The sequence below is a fragment of the Gracilinanus agilis genome, chromosome 1 (genome assembly GCF_016433145.1).
Source record: "Gracilinanus agilis isolate LMUSP501 chromosome 1, AgileGrace, whole genome shotgun sequence".
Lineage (NCBI taxonomy): Eukaryota > Metazoa > Chordata > Mammalia > Didelphimorphia > Didelphidae > Gracilinanus > Gracilinanus agilis.
The window spans coordinates 501586843-501606367 of record NC_058130.1 but is presented as its reverse complement, the minus strand read 5'-3'; the positions used below and the strand labels follow the sequence as shown (position 1 = coordinate 501606367).

Genomic DNA, 19525 nt, shown 5'->3' with positions numbered 1-19525 from the left:
TGTAGCCTATAACTTATTGCTGTTTCATACTTCAAGGTCCAAATTTGTCCTTAATATAGCTGTTAAACAGGAAACAACATTGGCTTCTAGACACCCTGTATACATATAAATATCTACATTTAAGCTTTAAAATGAAAATAAATTATAAAAACAGACTCCTTTCCAATTTACAAAGTTTTCCTGCCCCTACATACTGTACAATACATTCAACAAAGCTCTCAGCTCTTCTGAGATTTATGAAGAAAATACTGACTCTGTACTAAAAATGAAAAAAACCCTTTATTCAACCCATCTTATTTCTAGTACCATTTTCAAATAAATATATTTAACACTGTAGTTAATTTCACTGTTCTTGAAGAATACAAAAAACTAGTAGTGCAACTTTCTACTCTTCTTTTACATTTCTTTCCACTGTGTTTCTTTATCTGTAGTAGAATAGAGTGCTACATAGGCAAATAAGCACATAAGCCAAAGTACTTTCATCAAACTGTGCATGCTCTCCCACACACAGGCCATGTGGTTTCAGAAATCATTAAGTACTTAGAACCTACTCTACAACAAAACTGCAGCATCAAGATAGTAGGCAACATTTTATGGAAATGCATTGTGAAAAACTGGCTTATATTAAAATGCTTAGGCATATTCTAGTGCTGCTATTCTCACTATTCTTTAAAAACAATTTTTAAAATCCCTTAAAACACTGCAAGATTGCTCCTGATACCCCCTTAATAAAACAGTTTAGCTTTTAGCCTGCCTGATATTTATTAAAAAGATGTGACATATTTAAAGGCCATCTTAAAAAATTTTTTTAAACAATTCACTGACAAATTTCACTGCAACCTCATTTAGTGCAGAATACATAGTAAAGGAATGGCATGTTTCCTCAGCCATTCTATTAATTATAGAATTAGAGCCCTGGAAGTGCTGCTTGCTGCTGTGTACGTGCTCAGGTATCTTCTTGCTTGTTCAGTCATTATGAGTTGATCTTCAGTCTTTCCATAAACCACTGCTTCCCACTCACAATTGGACTACAAAGGGAAACATATACAACAATGAAGTTTAAAAGTCGACACAAAAAATGTATCTGTACCAATTCAGAATTTTAGATTTAAAGTGAATTCTCTCATGGTCGGTCAAATTCATAGCTCCCTTGAAGGTAGGGAAGTGTTTAAAGACATTTTCCTAGTAGTTGAGCTTGAGGGTGAAAGGGAACCTTCAGTCATCCCTTTTTAGACTTTATTGTATTGAAGTTTATAAGAGCAGGATGAGCAAACAGAGAATGTGATGTCAAGAAATTTGTTTAAAATAGAATAGATTTCCTGCATAATAGAATTCATAAAAAATAGTACAAAGTTAATATTTTACTTATTGGAATACAGGTTATCATACTACTACAGAGGTTTCCCTGAAAAAAATATGGACAAATTATATTTTTGTACCGAAAAATGTAAAATGCTCTGAGTTTGCTATCTAAAATAACCATATGTGGATCCTTTTATCTGTTTTATATATCCAGACTTTCATATACTGAGTAGTCGAATTTATGTTTCAAATGGCTACCAACAACCAAAAATCCTCCCAAACGCTTTGGAAAATAAATGTTGACTAATATTATAACCCAGAGTAACTCCTAGATGTAGTGATGGGACATACCAGATTACCAATATCCTCTCTAAGGAATGTTTTAGTATCCAGGACGCTATTTCTGCACCTTCTCAGGCATGAAGAGAAACTTCTCTCCTCAGTGCCCTCCCACATTTTCCAGTGTATACCATACCTAACAAGACAATGCTCTAGCCTAGATCTGCAGCTGTACTATGGTTGCATTGCAGCTGGGAAAAGGGTTTTGTTGTGCAACCTGCATGCCAAAAGCTCACAGGCAATCGCTGCTCAAGCAGAACAATCATGCGTAGCAACAGGGTTGCTGGGACAGCCCCCCAACCACATACCCTTTCAGGGCTGCATTTGTTATCAAAGGATGGGTGCCAAAAACACAGGCATGAATTTAGTGTTCCATCAGTCAAAGAAGCTTGAGAACCACAAGTGCAAAGCCTTTGTTACTTCCCAAATTGTTTAACCTACATATACAGATTTGTAAATGAAATTATCTTTTTTTAAATCCAGACCTAAACTGAGATGGAAAATAGCAATCAGTGCATCCTTTAGTGATCAGTATATTGTTTGCAGTCTAGAAAAAAAAGAATTCATGACCAGTAGGACTAAGTTGATAACTGAATATTTTTTAAATCACTAAGAAAATTTTATAAATCCATACCTGAAGAGACTTTTCCAATTTGACACCTTTGGAAGTGCTAGGATTTGGTTTCTTTTTAGTAAGTGTGTATGTTTTGTTGGCTGAATTTATATCTTGTTTTTCTGGTGTCAGGTTGCACCTGTTGTCATGTATTTCCAATAATGGTATCATTAATAAAGATGTTGTAAAGATATTTTCTGACTAAAAGAGGGGAAAAAGGAGAAATGAAAATAAAATACCTACAACTAATTAAAATTTTAAAGGGGGATAAAATATAAAATTGAGCTTGGAGTGGCTTTACTCCTTTCCCAAGAAAGCTTTGTCTATGATATTAAAGATGAGTAATTGATAAGAATTAAACAAAGGTTCCAGAGATGGAGACGAGAAAAGCACTTGAAATTTATAGCTATTGAGAACTGTCATTCTAGCAGCAGCATTTTACTCTAACCACAAAAGTCTCACCAAAAAATTCAAATATGAGCAGTAATGGCCATGAGAAAAAGAAAAATATTAATCATCCAAACTATACATATGACTGTAAAGCAAGGCTTCCATAAATATTTTTTTCCTACAGATCTATCCTAAAAACAACAACAACAACAGCAAAAATCCAGTACTTCACCTTTCAGTAAAAACTCCTTCATCTTGCTATAAAGTTAAATCATTTCAAATGACCTAATATTATGTTCATCGAGTTTGTGAACAATACAAATTTAGGAAGCATACATAGCTAATGTGCCAGATGACAAAAATAAAAAATTTTTTAATTATTTCTAAGTTAGAACAACAAAGCAACAAGACAAACGTACAATGGTCAAAGGTATAATCTTCCATTTAGATTTTGTTTTGTTTTAAATCAGAAAAATACAGCTTTAACAGCTGTTCAAACAAAAAAGGCTAGGGCATTATAAAATTACTTTTGGTTTCTCAAAAAATTAATATACTCCTACCCTGCATAAGTATCAGTACAGTATTTAAATTAAGGACTCCAGGGACATATAAGTGTCTATGATCAAGCCACATATTAAGTACTATATCATGGTTATCATATTTTAGGAGGGATATTAAAAAACTGTAATGAGGTAATCCCACAAATAAGGAATGCTGAGATGATAATAGCAGATGACACTGACATTCTATTTGAAAGGCTAGCAACATACATTCAATAACTTTTTGATATTCATAAAAACCTTCTGAGGTAAATACTACAGGTATTAGTATCCCAAGCTTACAAGTGAAGAGACTAAGAGAGAGGTTAAGTGATTTGTCCATGGCTAGACAATTAAGTAACAGAGAAAGAATTTGAGTCCAGTCTCCCAGTACCAAGTCTAATGCCCTTTCCTCCATATCATGCTCTCTTGATAAGATGCCTAGAAACTGTGAAACACAAGGAACAGTTGAAGAAACTAATGTTGCTGAAATCAAGAAGACCAGACCAAAGGGACACAATAGCTTTAGAACTTTTGAAGAGTTGTAGCATGGAAAAAGACTTGTCCCATTTGCTTCAAAGGACCAAGCCACCAGGCCCAATGAGCATAAATTATTAGGAGTCATTTCCACATAAGGAAGAGCTTTTTAAGACAGAGGAGCAATTCTGTAATAGAATGACATGACTTGTAAAGTAGAACTCTCTACTTTAGGTCAAGGACAGAAGACTTTGTATATTACAGAAGGGAGTCTAGGTTGGAATACAGAGTTTTGGTGTAATATTAAGGGAAAACTGGTGAACAGACTCACTGTTATCCATGCAATACAAGGCAATTAAAGGAAAGCCCCATTAGCACAATGACAGTGGTTCCCTATGGCAGATATATGGGAGAACATGGACAAGAGTTGCATATGATGGGCAGGTATGGACAGGTTGCAAAGTGTATTACTGGAGGGAATAACCACATCAGTGAGATCACAAATCCACTGAAAAAGTTTAAAGAAGCTTCCTTACTTTTGGTTATGGATACAGTGCAAGAAAAGGGAGGGCCAGGCCCAGGTGTCTGAGGTAACAGAACAGATCATCTTATATAAAGAACATTGTGACAGCATTCCCAAAGTATCTCCATCAAGGCAACCAGAAGCATATTGATAAGAATAAGCAGTATCAAAAAAAAATTTAAAAAGTAGCATCATCATCTATAATTTCCTTATGGCATTACTTTAGTCTGATAATAAGTGGCTACCTTGTCTTTCTGAAATCTGAAAATTTAGTATTATAACACTTAGAGAAATGGAGTAGACTTAAGAAAAAAAGGGGGGAAATCCCAACAAAATCCCTTCAGATTGTTTTTTTCTCAAGTCTTGACTATATAATAACAAATTCTCTCTAACTCAATGCCTATACACATATGCCACTTAGGGTTTTGGGAAGCTCATTTCTTAAAATTCATTTTTGTTCCATGGAATATTGACAATAAAAGAAAAGAGGAGGGAAGGGGGAGGGAGAAGAAATGTAAATATCCCAGGGCTATCTGTACCTTCTTAGAAGAGGGGATAGTGAAGCTGCCTAGCAGAGGCTGATTCTTCTTAGCTCCTACAATAACCATTAATGAAGATATACAATTGATTCCTTAGGTGACAATCAGTGACACATAAAGTAAGGTTAGAAAGAGAAAATTTCTTTTGTTTGAAGTGGTTCCTTTTTTGTCTTAGACTCAACAACTGAAGCTAAAACTCCCTTAAAGTATGATAAATATTTTATAAGTAAATGCTATGTTCCCCAAGTTTTAAAAAGTAAGCATCATTGTACAATGACCAACTCTAGAGAGAAAAGCTCTAGTGACTTTTAGTACTTTTTAATCCAGTTAGTTATAAGCTTCAATTATCTCAAAACCATAGGCATATTGATGACTTAAAAATTAGTTGAGTTCCATACTGAAGAGCACACATTCACCATGAATTTCTAATGTGCATCTAGTTCTGGCTACCCAATAAACAAGAAATTAGAACCTGGCATTTGACAAAAATTGACAAAACATCATGGAAATGAAAACTCTTACATTTCAAGTTTATATTTTTAAAAGCTCTTTACCAACCTGCATATCTGAAATGTTGTCTTCTGTCAACAGCTGAGTACCTGGTTCTTCTTTTTCCCAATTATCTAAAACTAATGACTTTCTGACTTTCTTCACAGAAGAAACATGCTAGAATGAACAATTTATAAAGGAAGAATTATTACAAAATAAAATGGACACTTAATTACAGATACTACACTACAACATTCTATATTTACCTCTTGTTTGCAGCTCTTATAGGTAGAGTCATCTTCCTCTTTGAGGAATATGTCTGTTCCAGTTTCTTCTTTCAAAACCTCACGAATATCCTCCTCCAAGAAGGCAAGTGGCTGTGACTGAATTTAAAGAAGAAAAAAGTGTTAGTTCTGGTTAATGCCACTCTTTTTTCTCATATACAACAAGCCCATTTTTTATACTATCCGACTACTAGTATAATTTTCTTGCCAAGCCCTAGAAATTTTTTAAGTACAAGAAAATGTACAAGAAAATGCTAAAGTACTGCATTTTTTGAAGAAAAAAAAAGATAATAGCACATTATTGAATTAATAAAATATACTATATAAGAACATTGTTTCCTAACTCAATCACACTTTAGATATATTTTTAAAGGAAACCAGGGATATTTTAGAAATGGAAACTTGTGGGAAATGAACTAATAGGGCTGCAAAGTAATCTGCAAGGAAGGGGACAAATAAGAAATCCAATATTTTAAGAGTATAACTATTAAAATTTAATTCATCAATCTGATTGTTAGGTTTATATGATCTCAGTGAATATGGGAAGTAAAAATCACTGGAAAATTTTATCTTTATAAGTAAATTCAAAGCAAATCTTTCATACAAAAGCATTTTAATATTTTTAATGTTTTGTTTACTTTAAATAATCTCTTTCTGCTTTCTATCAGATAAAAAGCTGGCATAGTTCCCAACATTTAGTGAAGATGAGAGACCTGCAGTATAATAGACCTGTGATTTAAGTGATAGAAGAAACTCCTGAAACCTAGATAAAGAAACCCCAGGTTATTACCTTCTCTGCAACTCAGGAGTCTTAGTTGCCTATAGCACTAAACTGTTAAGTGGCTTGCCCAGACTTAGCTAATGTATGTATTATATTATAGTATTTCTCTAGTGAAGATATTAATTATAATGACAGCTTGAACCTACCAACTAGTCACTAGGAATAGAAAACTTCTTCAAAGTCCCTTGATAAAATGACAAATTTAATTATTGTTCTATCTGTAAGAAGCACTTTGGTTAAACAGTACTAACACCTCAAATAATCAAAATTGTAGTTTAAGTTGAGAATAAGACTAAGAAGTGAAATATAGCTCCTGGGCTTTTATAAAAACTCTTTGGAAATTAAAATTAGATTTAAAATTGCTCCTACTTGGAGGAAGGGGCAAATAATATTCATATTAGCAAATCTGTGTCCTTTTTCTAAAAAATAGAGTTGTAAGACCACAGGCATTTTCTACCACCAATCCAAAGAAAGTATGTTTAAATTCAATTCTTCCCAAAAAAATTACATAATAAAATGATCACTACATACTGATCATAGGTATTTCTAGTTTTCAATAATTTCTAACTGAATATCTACAAAGTTAATTGAATGATTGTAGGCAATAATCTAAAAGAAATCAGTATTTCAAATTATGATGCCTCAATTTAATTTGATTCAGACAAAATTAACTACCTAACATCATTAATTATGAAAGTTTTAGTCCAGGATTTAAAACTTTTGCAAAATTGTTTTTACAAGGGAGTATTAATAAATATAATGACCTCAAGCACCATAAAAGTTTAAGATTTGGACAAAAATGCTACAGACTTTGATGCTAAGAAAAATAGGACTATTATATACTGAGATAAAGTAATAAAAGTTTACAGTGCAGATATCTATGAAAAGAGATTTTCTCTTTATAAAGATAAAATTTTTCAGTAGCTTTTTACTTCCCAAATTCTTTAAGATCACTCAAGCAAACTGAAAATTCGCTGTACTAACATATCAATTTAGAGTTGGTAACACTCCTAGATTTTGTCTATGGAACCATTTTAATGCACTCTTATCCAAAGAAAAGACTTCTATCAATCACCTAACATACATTTGCTCAATCGGGATTGAGGGGAAAAAATGTACCTACCACAATTTTTAGAGGTCCATATTTCTTCTCTTGAGCAGCAAGAGCATTCTTAAAAGGAGTTGGAGTTCTTGGTGTGGTGCCCAGTATAGATCTTCTAATTGTAGGGGTTCTGAACCTATCAAATACAGATAAAGGAATCAAAATCGTGTTAAAAAATCTTAATATGCAAATTCACATTATTAAAATTTTCATGGTCTATTTTAATAAAAAGATTTATCAACTACAAAGAATTGGAATGCAATGGGGAGCAGCAGTTTGAATTATAGAACTTTAAAGTTGGAAGAAACAACTAAGATCATCAAAGTCCAACTATTACTAAATATCTTGTCTCCATCCCCAAGAAGTCAGTCATCCAGCCTCCAATTGTTACTATTTTCAAAAAAGTAATCTGAAGGGCAGCAAGGGAGATGGGAAGTCCTGGGTTTAAATCTGGTTTAACTCTAATTGCCTTACTGCTCTTCTGCCTTGGAACCAACACTTAATATTGATTCTAAGACAGAAGGTAATGGTTTTTTTTTTTTTTAAAAAGGTAATTTATCTAGCATATGGGACAAAAGAAGATGACTGATTTTTTGAATTTCTAAATATATTTTAAAGGATTACATAAAAACATAATAAACAATTTACAGAGCAGTTCAATACATAACTACTTTAAAAGACAATGCCCACTTTCTCTGAACACTAGACACTTAATGTTCACTTACCCTGCATTCTCTTTTTGATCTTTGGGTGTAGTTTCCTTGTGGAGAGGAGTTGTGATAAGGACTTTCTGGCCACAGATTGGGGTTGATGTAAATGCAGGATTTTCAATACTAAGTTGTTCATTTCCAGGGCATGTATTGAAAAACTTTAAATAAAAGTGGGGGGGGGGGGGAGATACAATTTAAAGACAGTTTTATCTTTTAAAATCCCTAAACTGATGTTAAAAGCATGTTAACATTAGTTAACATTAAATATTAGTGTGGAATCCGACTAAAGTATAAAAGGGCCTAGATATAAAAGAACACTGGGTAGATTTTAGCTTAGCAAAATGCTTGGCACATAGTTAACTGCATAAGGAATATTTGTTTTTTGCCCATTGTGGAATATTTATAGTAGGACAGAGAAATATTGAGAATGTACAGATGGGTTACAATCTATAACACTAGAGGGAGTGGCCATACCAATGTGATCACAGACCCAATGAAGAATTGAAATATTAAATACATATTTTTAAATACTTTCTTCTTTCCCTTAAAAAGCATTAATAACACCTCTGAATTTGCTATCTAAAGTTTCTTCTAAAACAAAGCATAATATCAAATAATATTCTTTTTTACTTTTCTACACTTCCTAAAATTTTATTTTTTAGTATTTTATTTTCCCTCAATTACATGTAAAAATAATTTTTAACATTCCTTTTTTTAAATGTTGAGTTCCAAATACTGTCCCTCCTTCCTACCCTCTTTTCCTCATTCCTTCCCATCCCTCCTCAAAACATTAAGCAATATGATATAGATTTTAAATGTGCAATCATGTAAAACATTCTTCCATATTAGTTCTTTTGTAGAGGAGATCTCAAATAGTAAAAAAAAGAAGAAAATAAAATGTAGTATTCTTCAGTCTGCACTGAATAATATTCTTTAGGAAGATGTCATGAAATTCATGCACTTCATTCATACATGTTTTAGACCCCACTTTTTTTTTCAATTCCAACACATAGCTCTATGATATCTCAGTCCAAATTAGACCAGAAACAGCCCCCGTTGTACAAAAAACTTTAAATATACATTTTAAAATCCACATCTATGGATTATGACATCAGCTTTTAGAGTAATCAACTACTACCAGGGATTTTCAAATACTTCTTAAATAAATAACACTCAAAAAGGCTATACCTGTGAAGGAGAAAATGGTAGTGTTTTCACTGGTGTATGTTTTAGTGCAATGTTGACAGTGTCATTAAATGATCCATCATTGAGTTCACTAATTGGTGACTGGCCAACTCGCATTCTTCTCTTCTTTCTTAAGATAGTAGGTGGAGTGCTAAACTTGGCCACATTTGGGGATACTGAAGGAATAGTATCACTCTCTCCACTGTTGAAATTGTTTTTTTTCCCTTCTAGTACAAGACTGACATTAAACTGACATTCCATGGCTCCTTCACTGTGTTGAATTCGCATCAATTTAACTGGGGTGGGTTTAACAGGAGAAGCAGCAGCATCAGAAAGGTCAAAACTGGTAACATCACTCCAAGCTACAGGATCCTGCAATAAAGGAAGTTATCAAAGTTAATTTGAGAGGACATTTAGATATAATTTGAATATCCATTCACTGTATCCCCAGAGGACCAATAACCACTCATTTTCATCATTAGCAATTAGCTCTTCATGGATATTTTTGTTATACTACTTGAGGTCCTAGTATTACTGCCAATCTGGAATATTTTAAATAATACCTCACTTCCATAATTGGCACACATTATGAAAGTATGAAAAAGAAAAACTTCAAAAATATATCATCTGAAAGCAGGTTTTTTGGTCCTGTGTGCAATCATTCTCAACTTCCCACTCATGATCCAGCAAAAGCTGGTGGGTGAGCCACTGTCTAGTAAGAAGCACCTTACCATGATTTAGGAGTACATAGGAAAAAGCAAAGTGGAAGGGCAGGAAACCCTGCTAAAGTCCCTCCTAGAGTGAAAGGAAGTTCTCTTTCTCATCAACTAGGGCCCTGCAGGCTGTGACCATCTTGGCATACTTTTTAGCCAACAATAAGAAAAACACAAAGTTTGTGACTCTGTCTGCAACTAATGCCAAGGGATATCCAAAATGTCACAAAAAAAGCCCAAAATGAAAGGACTTTTTTTTTCATCCTCTTTATTGATGAGATTCATCATTTCAATAAATCTCAGGACACTTTCCTTCTTCACATGGAGTATGGGACAATGACCAATTGGAATCACTACAACCAACTCTTCCCTTCAGTCTGTGTTACCCTTCTTGTTAGTGCTGGGCAACTATTCTGGAGAAGCTTTCAGCAGAAGCAACAAAAATGATTTTAATGTAGCCAGTCAGCTCTTTGGGATTCTGAGTGCTGAACTAGGGTAGGTCCAGAGGTTCTGCGACTCATGGCAACCACAGAAGCTTCAATAGCAGCAGTTCTGACACCATCCTTCCCCAACCTCCACTCACCCACTATCTTTGCAGGGTGTATAGACAGGATAAAGCTGTCAGTACTCTATTTTATTCCTGAGATGAGGGTACTAGAGGTAGACCAAATGGACTGCAGCTGGCAGTCCAGGCCAAGCTAGGCTGAAGAAAACTTTTGTAAGAAGAGTATACAAAATTATTCTGGTGAAGGAGTTTTAATCACAAAAAATTATGTGAAGTCTTGTATTAATCCCGCATTTTATACAACCAAGTAATAAAAGAGTGTTAATATTATATTTCTGTACTTTATAAATCTATATGTGGCTCACATAGGAATGCTTCACTTTACTGGCTTGTCTGAATGCCCACAGATAGTAAGGTCCTACTATACATGGTCAGGAAACTGATGAGATTTGCTAGATAAGACAGGCCTGGAAGGTCCTTCTTTGTTGTTCCCAGAAATTATTGCTTACCATGTCTTTCATTTTAAAGAGATACCAGAATCTGAGGCCATGCTAGTCCATGGTGTAGTTTATTTTGCCAGAGCCCCAAAATAGAAACATATATGGCCTACAGCAATGTATGCTTGAGAAACCAACAGAGTTCTCTTTCACCTATACAGATGCAAGCTAGGTTCATTAAGGACTTAAGCAATGGCAAATGCTACAAATACAATCCTCTCTACAAAGCTCTCACAGAACAGGACAAAATGCCTGAAGAATTAAGAGGCACAGATTTCTTTTAGCAAAAATGAAGTCGAACTTGAAGATGTGGTGCAAGGAAAAGGTATGGCCTTTTTCTAGGGAAGGTCAAGAAGGAAGAGCTGTTCAGTTTTTTTTAGTTTGTGACCTGTTTGAGAGGGTAGGAGGATGGGAGGGTTACAGTGAGGTTAAAGTTTCAGTGGTTTGCACCAGAATTTTAACTCTTTTAACTGTAAGATAAAATTAGTTCTAGTACCAAATCTTAACCTTGAAATTCTCTTCTTTTGTACTCTGCAAAGCAATGCTTAGGAAAATACTGGCGGGATCATACAATGAATGAGTATGTCAGTAATGAGTTTGCTATTTTGTTAGAGTATTTAAATTGCAAATTCATTTTGTAATTAATTTCAGTAGTATGGTTGTTTTCTTTTTACAAAAGTGTATATTTTAGGTAATTATAACTGTTAATATACAATTATAATTTAATACCACATAATGTTTTGAGTATTTTTAATATAGAAAATCATTACAAACCAATAAAGCTATTTTAAAGCTTTATATATGCAATATATTTATGTATGTATATACATTAAGATATATATACACATAAAATATAAGAATGAGTATAATAACTACACATCAAAATTTTTCACCTTGTTCATTAGAAGAAAACTACAACAAATTCACAAAGTACTTTTTTTAGCCTTAGAATATTAAACTGAATTATTAAATAATAAAATTCAAAATAGGACAGTATTAGACTTGAAAGAGCACATGCAACATTCAAAACTGATTTTCATGTCAAACAGAAAAATGTCCTATCTAAAACAAATCTTTATTTTGATTTTTAAAAGTAGCCAATATAAAATGCAAAACTTTCTTAAAATTACACGTCTGAGACACTAACATGCTGTTAGTGAAAATGTGAACTAATCAAATCATTTTGGAAAGTAATTTGGAATTATACTCAAAGAATTATAAAACTGTGTATATACCCTTTGGCCTAGCGATACCACTATTATTTCTGTTTCCCGATGTGATCAGGGAGAAAAAAAAAGAATCTATGTGTTCCATAATATTTATAGCAGTTCTCTTTGTTGTGCACATGATTGTGATGGAATACTGTTGTTTTTTTATGAAGTGATGAGCAGGTTAATTTTAGAAAAACATGGAAAGGCTTGAAAGATACGAGGAGTGAAATGAGCAGAACCAAGAGAATGTTGTATACAGTAACAGTAATATTGTGCAAAGAGTAAATGTGAATGACTAAGCTATTCCGAATTAAATGAATATTCAAATAACTACAAAGGATCTAAAAAGGAAGATGCAATGCATCCACCTCCAGAGAAAGAACTGACATGAAACTATGTATTGTATAGTTTCACATATTATCTCTGTGTCAAATGTTGGCCTTCCCTGGTGCGAGGTTGGGAGGAAGGAAAGGAATCAGTTTGGAATATAAATGTAACTTAAAAAATAAATAATTTTTAAAATTAAACATGTCCTTCAAATATAAGTTAAGTTTTTTCCAGGGCTGTTCTTGAACATATAAAACATATCCTGGTCAAAATAAGATCAGAAAACTTTTGCTAGCACAAAGAGCAAAACCAAAATATAATAGGGAAGATCTTCTAGCCCAAAGGGTCTTACAAATATAGACTCATTTACCTATTAGTATCCTCTGGCCTTTACAGAGTTGATATCCAGGATTATCATAAGGAAAGTACTTTGTAAATCTTAAAGTGATGTATAAGTATAGTTATCCCAGCCAGTAAATTATAATCATTACTGCTTATCATATGCCCACTGAAGAAACTGCACTTAAAATAGACAAAATATCAATTTTGATCAAAGATTTAGTCAGAGGTACCTATGATCTAGGAATCAACAGACACCGAATATACTTGAAGAACTTCATTGTAGCTATAAAAATCAATCCTCAATCAGTATCTAAATATAGATATGGATAGTTTAAAAGGCAACTTTAAGGAGTTGCTTTCAGTTTTTAAAAGTATTAAATTATGGTCATATAGGGTAAAATTGAGGTAAGTCGAGGAAACATATAAGATAAACAATTGCTTGAATGCATGGGCTGAGGCGGACATGAATGGGAAATAGGCCCTGAACAAGAACACATGTTACAACCAGTGGAAATGTGCGTTGGCCATGGGTGGGGGGAGAGCGGGGGGTGAAGGGGAAAGTAGGGGCATAAAGTATGTAAACAGGTTAAAAACGAATATTAATAAATGTCTAATAAAAAAAATAATAATTAAAAAAAATTGAGGTAAGTCTAATTTCTCCACAGGGATCAGAAATATAACTACAGGAGTACCAGGAAGAAAAGACTAAACGAGTTTTTTGGAAAGGATTTTGTTAATTCCCTAACTTCAATGTGTAAATAACTGAGGCTCATACTTTACATTTCAAATACGGGCCCAGGACCTTTTGTGTTCTGTACAAGGACCAACCCAGTTAGGTTCAAAAAGAATCATCACCAGTTTTTGGCTTCAGGAATTCATGAACAGAGAAGTTATGATTTGAATCGTGAAAGGGAACACCTGTTATCAATGAAAACCAAAGCTCCTACAAATAAATTTTACTTTGATACAGCATCAGAAAAAGAGAAATCAAGTAACCACTTTTTCATAGGCTCAGAATTTCGAAATCTCATCCAACTCTTTTATTTCACAGATGAGGGAATAAATACCCAGACAAATGAGGTGATCTGCCCAAAGTCCCCCAGCTCCCTAAGGACAAATCTGAGCTATAGCTATACCACTCAGGTCCTAGCACTGTGATTTTGCACAAGCAGGCTACTGAGCCTCTCTGGGCCTGAGTTGACTCAAACCGAAGCTCAGAGGGTCTTTCTATTTCTGATTCTTTGAAGCTTCCCAACTGCAATGGTTCCTTTCTTCATGCTGCTTTCAATGCTTTTTGTGAAACATGTCAGAGTCTCTTCCATTATCTATTACACTCGTTTTGAATTTCAGAATTCTATTACTAGAAAGATTTGATGTATCTATTGAAATTGTACACACAAAGAAAATGAATGGAAACAATTCCCTAATGACCAACAACCAATCAAAAAAGTTTAGGGAAAAACAGAAATAAAGAATGATAATAAGAATTTTACATTTATTCTAAATGTGGAACTTGAGAGCAAAGTAAAAAAATCAATTTGATTATTTTTTAATTAGTTGAATTACAAAATCTCAAATCTCAAACTTACAGATTCAATCAGTTCTAAAGTCTCTGCAAATTCTGGAATTGTCTGTAGAGATGACAACACCGCATTTGCTTCCACAGCCAAGAATTTGGTAGGTGAACTCTGCTGGGCAGATGTGTTCTGGTTTTCATCCATACTGTAAAACTCACTAGTTTGCTCCTCAAGGCTATTTAGAGTATTAGACATGCTATCATCCATGAGGAAACTACCGGACCAGCTAGAAAAACTTCCCGTCTGCTAAAAGTACAAAATAAATAAATGTTATATTATCTGTGATTTTAAATGTAGATATGTCTAATATATAGGGATTTAAAGCAAAAAGTTTCTCTTAAAACATATGGTTATATCATTTACAGTAAATTATCATTAACCCCAAAATTAGCACAAAGGAAAACAATTTTAATTGTTTCAGTTCTCTAGATATTATTATTAATGAAATTTTTTCAAATCTTTGAAATCATTCCACATTTTTAAAAATGTGATTTCTACCTTAATAGCATACAAAATATAGAATTCTCTATTTTCCCCAATTACTATACAGTCTAGAAAATTACTTAGAAGGCAAAGCTGATTAAAAATAATTTTAATGGTTTGCATTACTCTACATACAAGTACATTCATGTTTCAAAATTTTTAACCAACTTTCAATAAGATTTGCCAAAAGAAGTTCCAGAGGGCTTCAAAAAGATTCATTGATGCTTATCAAACATCAAAAATTAAACTAATTCAATTATCAATTATTCAAGGACTGGCTTAAAGGGAACTTCCTTATACAATTCCATGAACAAAACTGAGCTTCAGAACATTTTTTAATAATTTTCATCTAAAATATTAACGAATAAAGATTGTTACCAATGTTTTCTACAAACTTTACAAAAATATCCAAACACTGTCCTTATACCAAGCTTAACATACTCAAGTAGCTTCCATGTAATGAATAAATTATATTTGGAAAAATTCAATATCCATTTCTCTAATCTATGCAATTTCCCCATTAATACTCCTGTCTCTGTTAAATCCTTCCCAAATGCTTGCTCCATACCAGACATGAACACCATTATGTCTTAATACTGCTATCAACTTAAACAGAATTATGTTTTCCCAATTTCATTTTAAACTATTTCATTTTGGTAGAGATAATACAGGTTAAGTAAATGCTTTTAGGGGTAAAAAATCTTTCCTAGAAGTCAAACAGGCTGAATTCTTAGTAGCTGAAATTAATTCAATATTAAATAAATAATAATCTAATAATAACTAATAATCCTATGAATTGTGATACACAATCCTATAAACATCTTTAAAATACAGAGTCAATTTACTCTCTTCTCTGGAGTGTCTTTTCTCTAGGAATTCTCAATCCAAATGTTCTTAAACCAAGCAGATAATGATAGTGGATTTTAAATATCAAACACTAAAAAAATTGAGAGGAAAAGAAATAGGGGTATTGATTGTAGATGGCTTTCTCAAGAAATTTACCCACTGGGACGGTAGGACCAAGTAATTTTTAAGAATGAGATAAAGATGTGTTTGTAAGCCTCAGAGAAGGAACCAGTAGATAGGAATAAAGTGAATATGAGAAAGTGGGAATGACAATGAAAGCAATTAAATGTAGAAGATGGTAAGCAATGGGATCAAGGGTACACTGGAAGAGTTGGCCTTGAGAAGGAGAAAGCCCCCCTCTTCACATTAGAAAGGGGTGTAAGAGCATATGAGAAGATATCTGAGTAATGAGATGAAGAAGAAGAGACAATGGGATGAAAGCCCCCTAAGTTGTGGAGGGAGTACCAAAGTTCTGCCCTAGCCTTCTTTCTCCTTTTATACATTTTCTCTCTGGAACCTCATCAAATCTCATAGGTTTTAACTATTATTTAATGACACTTTCCCTTAAGTTCCCACTTCACCAACTGTCTATCTCAAACTTGATATATCTAAAAGTGAACATGTCCAAAATTGCACTCATCACCTTCCTCCTAAAACCTTCCCCTCTTTCAAAGATCCACCATCACTTCTAGGATCTCAGATTCTCAATATCAGCTTCAATTCTAGACTCCTCATTCTTCTTCACCTCACATAGCCAACCAGCTATTCGATCTTACATTTTCTGCCTCCATATCTCACATTCAACTCCTCATTTTTACTTATATGATCACCTTTAGTTCAAGCCCTCATCATATCTTACCTAGATTACTGTAACAGCCTTTAATTATTTTTCCTATTTCAAGGTTCTCACAACTCCATTCTATACAAGTCCAATCCATACAAAATGCTGCCAAAGTAATTTTCATTAAGTCAACTCTTAACTCTATTAGCTCTAGGATGAAATAAACTCTTCTGTTTAGGTTTTAAAGCCTTTCATAACCTGATCCCAACCTATTCAGTCTCAATGGATATTACTTTCCTCCCTGCTCATATATCATGTAATCCAGACAAATTGGCATACCCTCTATTTCTCACATGAGACCCTCCAGCTCCCCAACCTTTCCTCCTTCTTCAGCTTTGCTTCAACTCATTTCTTCCTGTAGGGCACAGCTCAAGTGCCACTTTCTGCAAGAAGCTTTTCCTGATCCCCTCAGTGGCTAGTGTCTTCTCTCCCAAACCTCATATTTAATTTCTCTGTGTGTATTTATTTTACATTTATTGTGTATATGCTTATATGTGTACTTGTTTTTTCCAATGGAATGCAAGCTTCTTGTAAGGGACTGTTTCATTCTTTGTGCACTCAGCACAGTATGTCACAAAGTGGGTGCTTAATGATGCTCGTTTGTTGTTGCTGGAAGTAGAAGCATTATGGGTGGGAATAGCCTGATGTAGAAGATATTGTGAAGAAAGAGTTGATAAGGTTTGGTCATTGAATAATCTGGTTGAGAGAGAAGAGTCAAGGATGAATCCAAGATTTTAGACCTGAGGGATTAGAAGGATAACTGTACTATCAATAGAAAGAGTACTTATAATAGTACAAATTACAAATTTAAATTTATTATGCCAGCTTTCTTGAAATCACAGAATGTTGAGAAATAAACTTAAATAGGTAAATATAGTTAGAGCTAGAAGAGATGTCAGAAGTCACGTTATCCTAATCCATAATTTTCCAAATGAAGAACTGAGACTCAAAAGATTAGGTGACATGACCAAGGTCACACTACCTGAGATGGGTTTGGAATATACAGGTTCTCTGACTACAGGGGCCAGTACTCTTTGTTTTGCAGCACACTGCTTTGGAAACTAAGCAACCTACCACATTAAATACACATCAAATAAGGAATTTAAAGAACTATTAATCTATATTTAAATCTGAATATGAATTGGCTCACTTAGTTACTGACATACTAAAATCATTACCATAAGGAAATATAAGAAATACACTAAAAAACAAGAAGAAGAGAAAGCATTTCTAATCCACACAAGCTTACTCCTTACCGATGAAACTCGCTTTCTTCGGACTTCATTCTCAGCTGACATAAGCAGCAACTCAAGTTCTTTTATTTTCTTTTCCTTATCAGGATCATCATCAACAAATGGCTGCTGAAATGAGTATTTAACAAAGGCAAAAAAAAAAAAAGAAAAGAGCAAAATAAAAATAGCTATAGTGTATACTATTGCATGTTCCAGATTTGATTATCTTTAGGATGGTTAAAAATTCAATTTAACTAATTAGACCTAATTATTCTAGGTCCTTCCTAATCTATAATTAGAATGCTAGTCAACATTTTCAGATTAAACATCAAGGAAATATTAAATTTAAAATGAGTGAACTGACTACATTAATTTTCTAATGAGCTTTTTACTCCATGCTACTATTAAGAATATGTGCCACCTTAAGGAGGTACATAATATGGAGAATAGTGAGCTGAACTCAAGAGGCAATTCCCACCCTGACACATACAGGCAATGCATTTATCAGTTCCTCAGGAAACTCTCTCAAACTTAATTTCAAAGCAGGTGCCAATCTGCATTGGTAGAGCGAGTTTCCTTACTGGGATTTCCCTATACCAATGAAATCACAGGTTTGATAAAAATAAACATAATAATCTTAAGACAAAAATATTTGTATAATTCAATCACAACTTTAAAAAAAGGAACTCGCAAAAAGTTTAAATTTGTCAAATATTACACAATTTTTAAATTTTTATTTAGCAATTTATACTTTCCAAAACACTTTCACATTACTTTCTTTGACCAGTCCTCAAGCTAGGCAGAAATGGTAGTACTATGTTGGTTGTATAGATGAGGAAATGTGTTCTATCAGACTTGAAAAGTGCAGCTTGTCCTTTCTTTATAAATAAAAAACTACCTGAATAAAGGCAGAAGAAGTCTGAACATGTTCTACACAGTTGCCTTCTGGTGACACATACTGATAGCCTGGGATCTAAAAATAATCACATAAAGTGCTTAATACATTATAAACATATATTTTACATAAAAGTTAAATAAGCATTATTATTATAAAATGTCAAGATTATAGGGGTAAAAAATTTCAAAGTTTCTAGCCAATTATTTCCTATATATTAACTGTATGATTCACAAGGAACATTTTGCTAAATTAACTTATTGAATGAATCAATGAAAGTGACAAATAAAATGTTAGTTCCACTTGGGCATCAATAATATGCAACTTTAACTTGGGATCTTAGCTTTAATGACTTGAAAATTTGTGTCCTTAAATTAGAACATTTGGGTTAGAAAGGACTTGAAATCTCTCCCAAATCTAATAGAAGACCTGAGGTCAGTCTTTAGTTAAAATCCACACATTTTATCTTTATACAAATTCATATTATCCCTCTGCCAGAAATTTTGAAAAGTCCCCATTTTGAGTGAGTGGAGATCTTGCTACAACCAAGAACTCCAAGAAGTAATAGAGCTGAATGTGTTCCTAACTTTTAGAAGATGTCAGGCTCAAAAGATAAGGACTAGAGGCAAGGCTTTACTCCATTCCTTTCCCAATGCAGGCAAAAATTACAAAATAAAGTTGTTTTTTTTTAAAAAGACTGTTTGCCCAAATGCTTGAAAGAGATCAGTAGAAATCTAGTTAGTATAAATGAGGCCTCTTTTACTTCCCCTACACTTCACTAGT

At 33.4% G+C, this 19525-nt stretch overlaps 1 protein-coding gene across 1 annotated transcript in view; it reads right to left on the bottom strand.

The window, feature by feature from the left end:
- Positions 1 to 899: 899 nt before the first annotated feature.
- The window catches only part of MYBL1 (MYB proto-oncogene like 1), a gene marked incomplete at its 5' end in the record, with an annotated part of 37211 nt that continues 18585 nt past the window's right edge, over positions 900 to 19525 (bottom strand). Inside the window, 10 exons of the mRNA XM_044657980.1 lie at positions 900 to 1028; positions 2276 to 2455; positions 5281 to 5388; positions 5478 to 5594; positions 7400 to 7514; positions 8104 to 8246; positions 9277 to 9645; positions 14458 to 14691; positions 17872 to 17976; positions 18746 to 18820. Of these exons, the coding sequence (XP_044513915.1) occupies positions 900 to 1028; positions 2276 to 2455; positions 5281 to 5388; positions 5478 to 5594; positions 7400 to 7514; positions 8104 to 8246; positions 9277 to 9645; positions 14458 to 14691; positions 17872 to 17976; positions 18746 to 18820 (1575 nt within the window). The remainder of the gene's footprint in view (positions 1029 to 2275; positions 2456 to 5280; positions 5389 to 5477; positions 5595 to 7399; positions 7515 to 8103; positions 8247 to 9276; positions 9646 to 14457; positions 14692 to 17871; positions 17977 to 18745; positions 18821 to 19525) is intronic.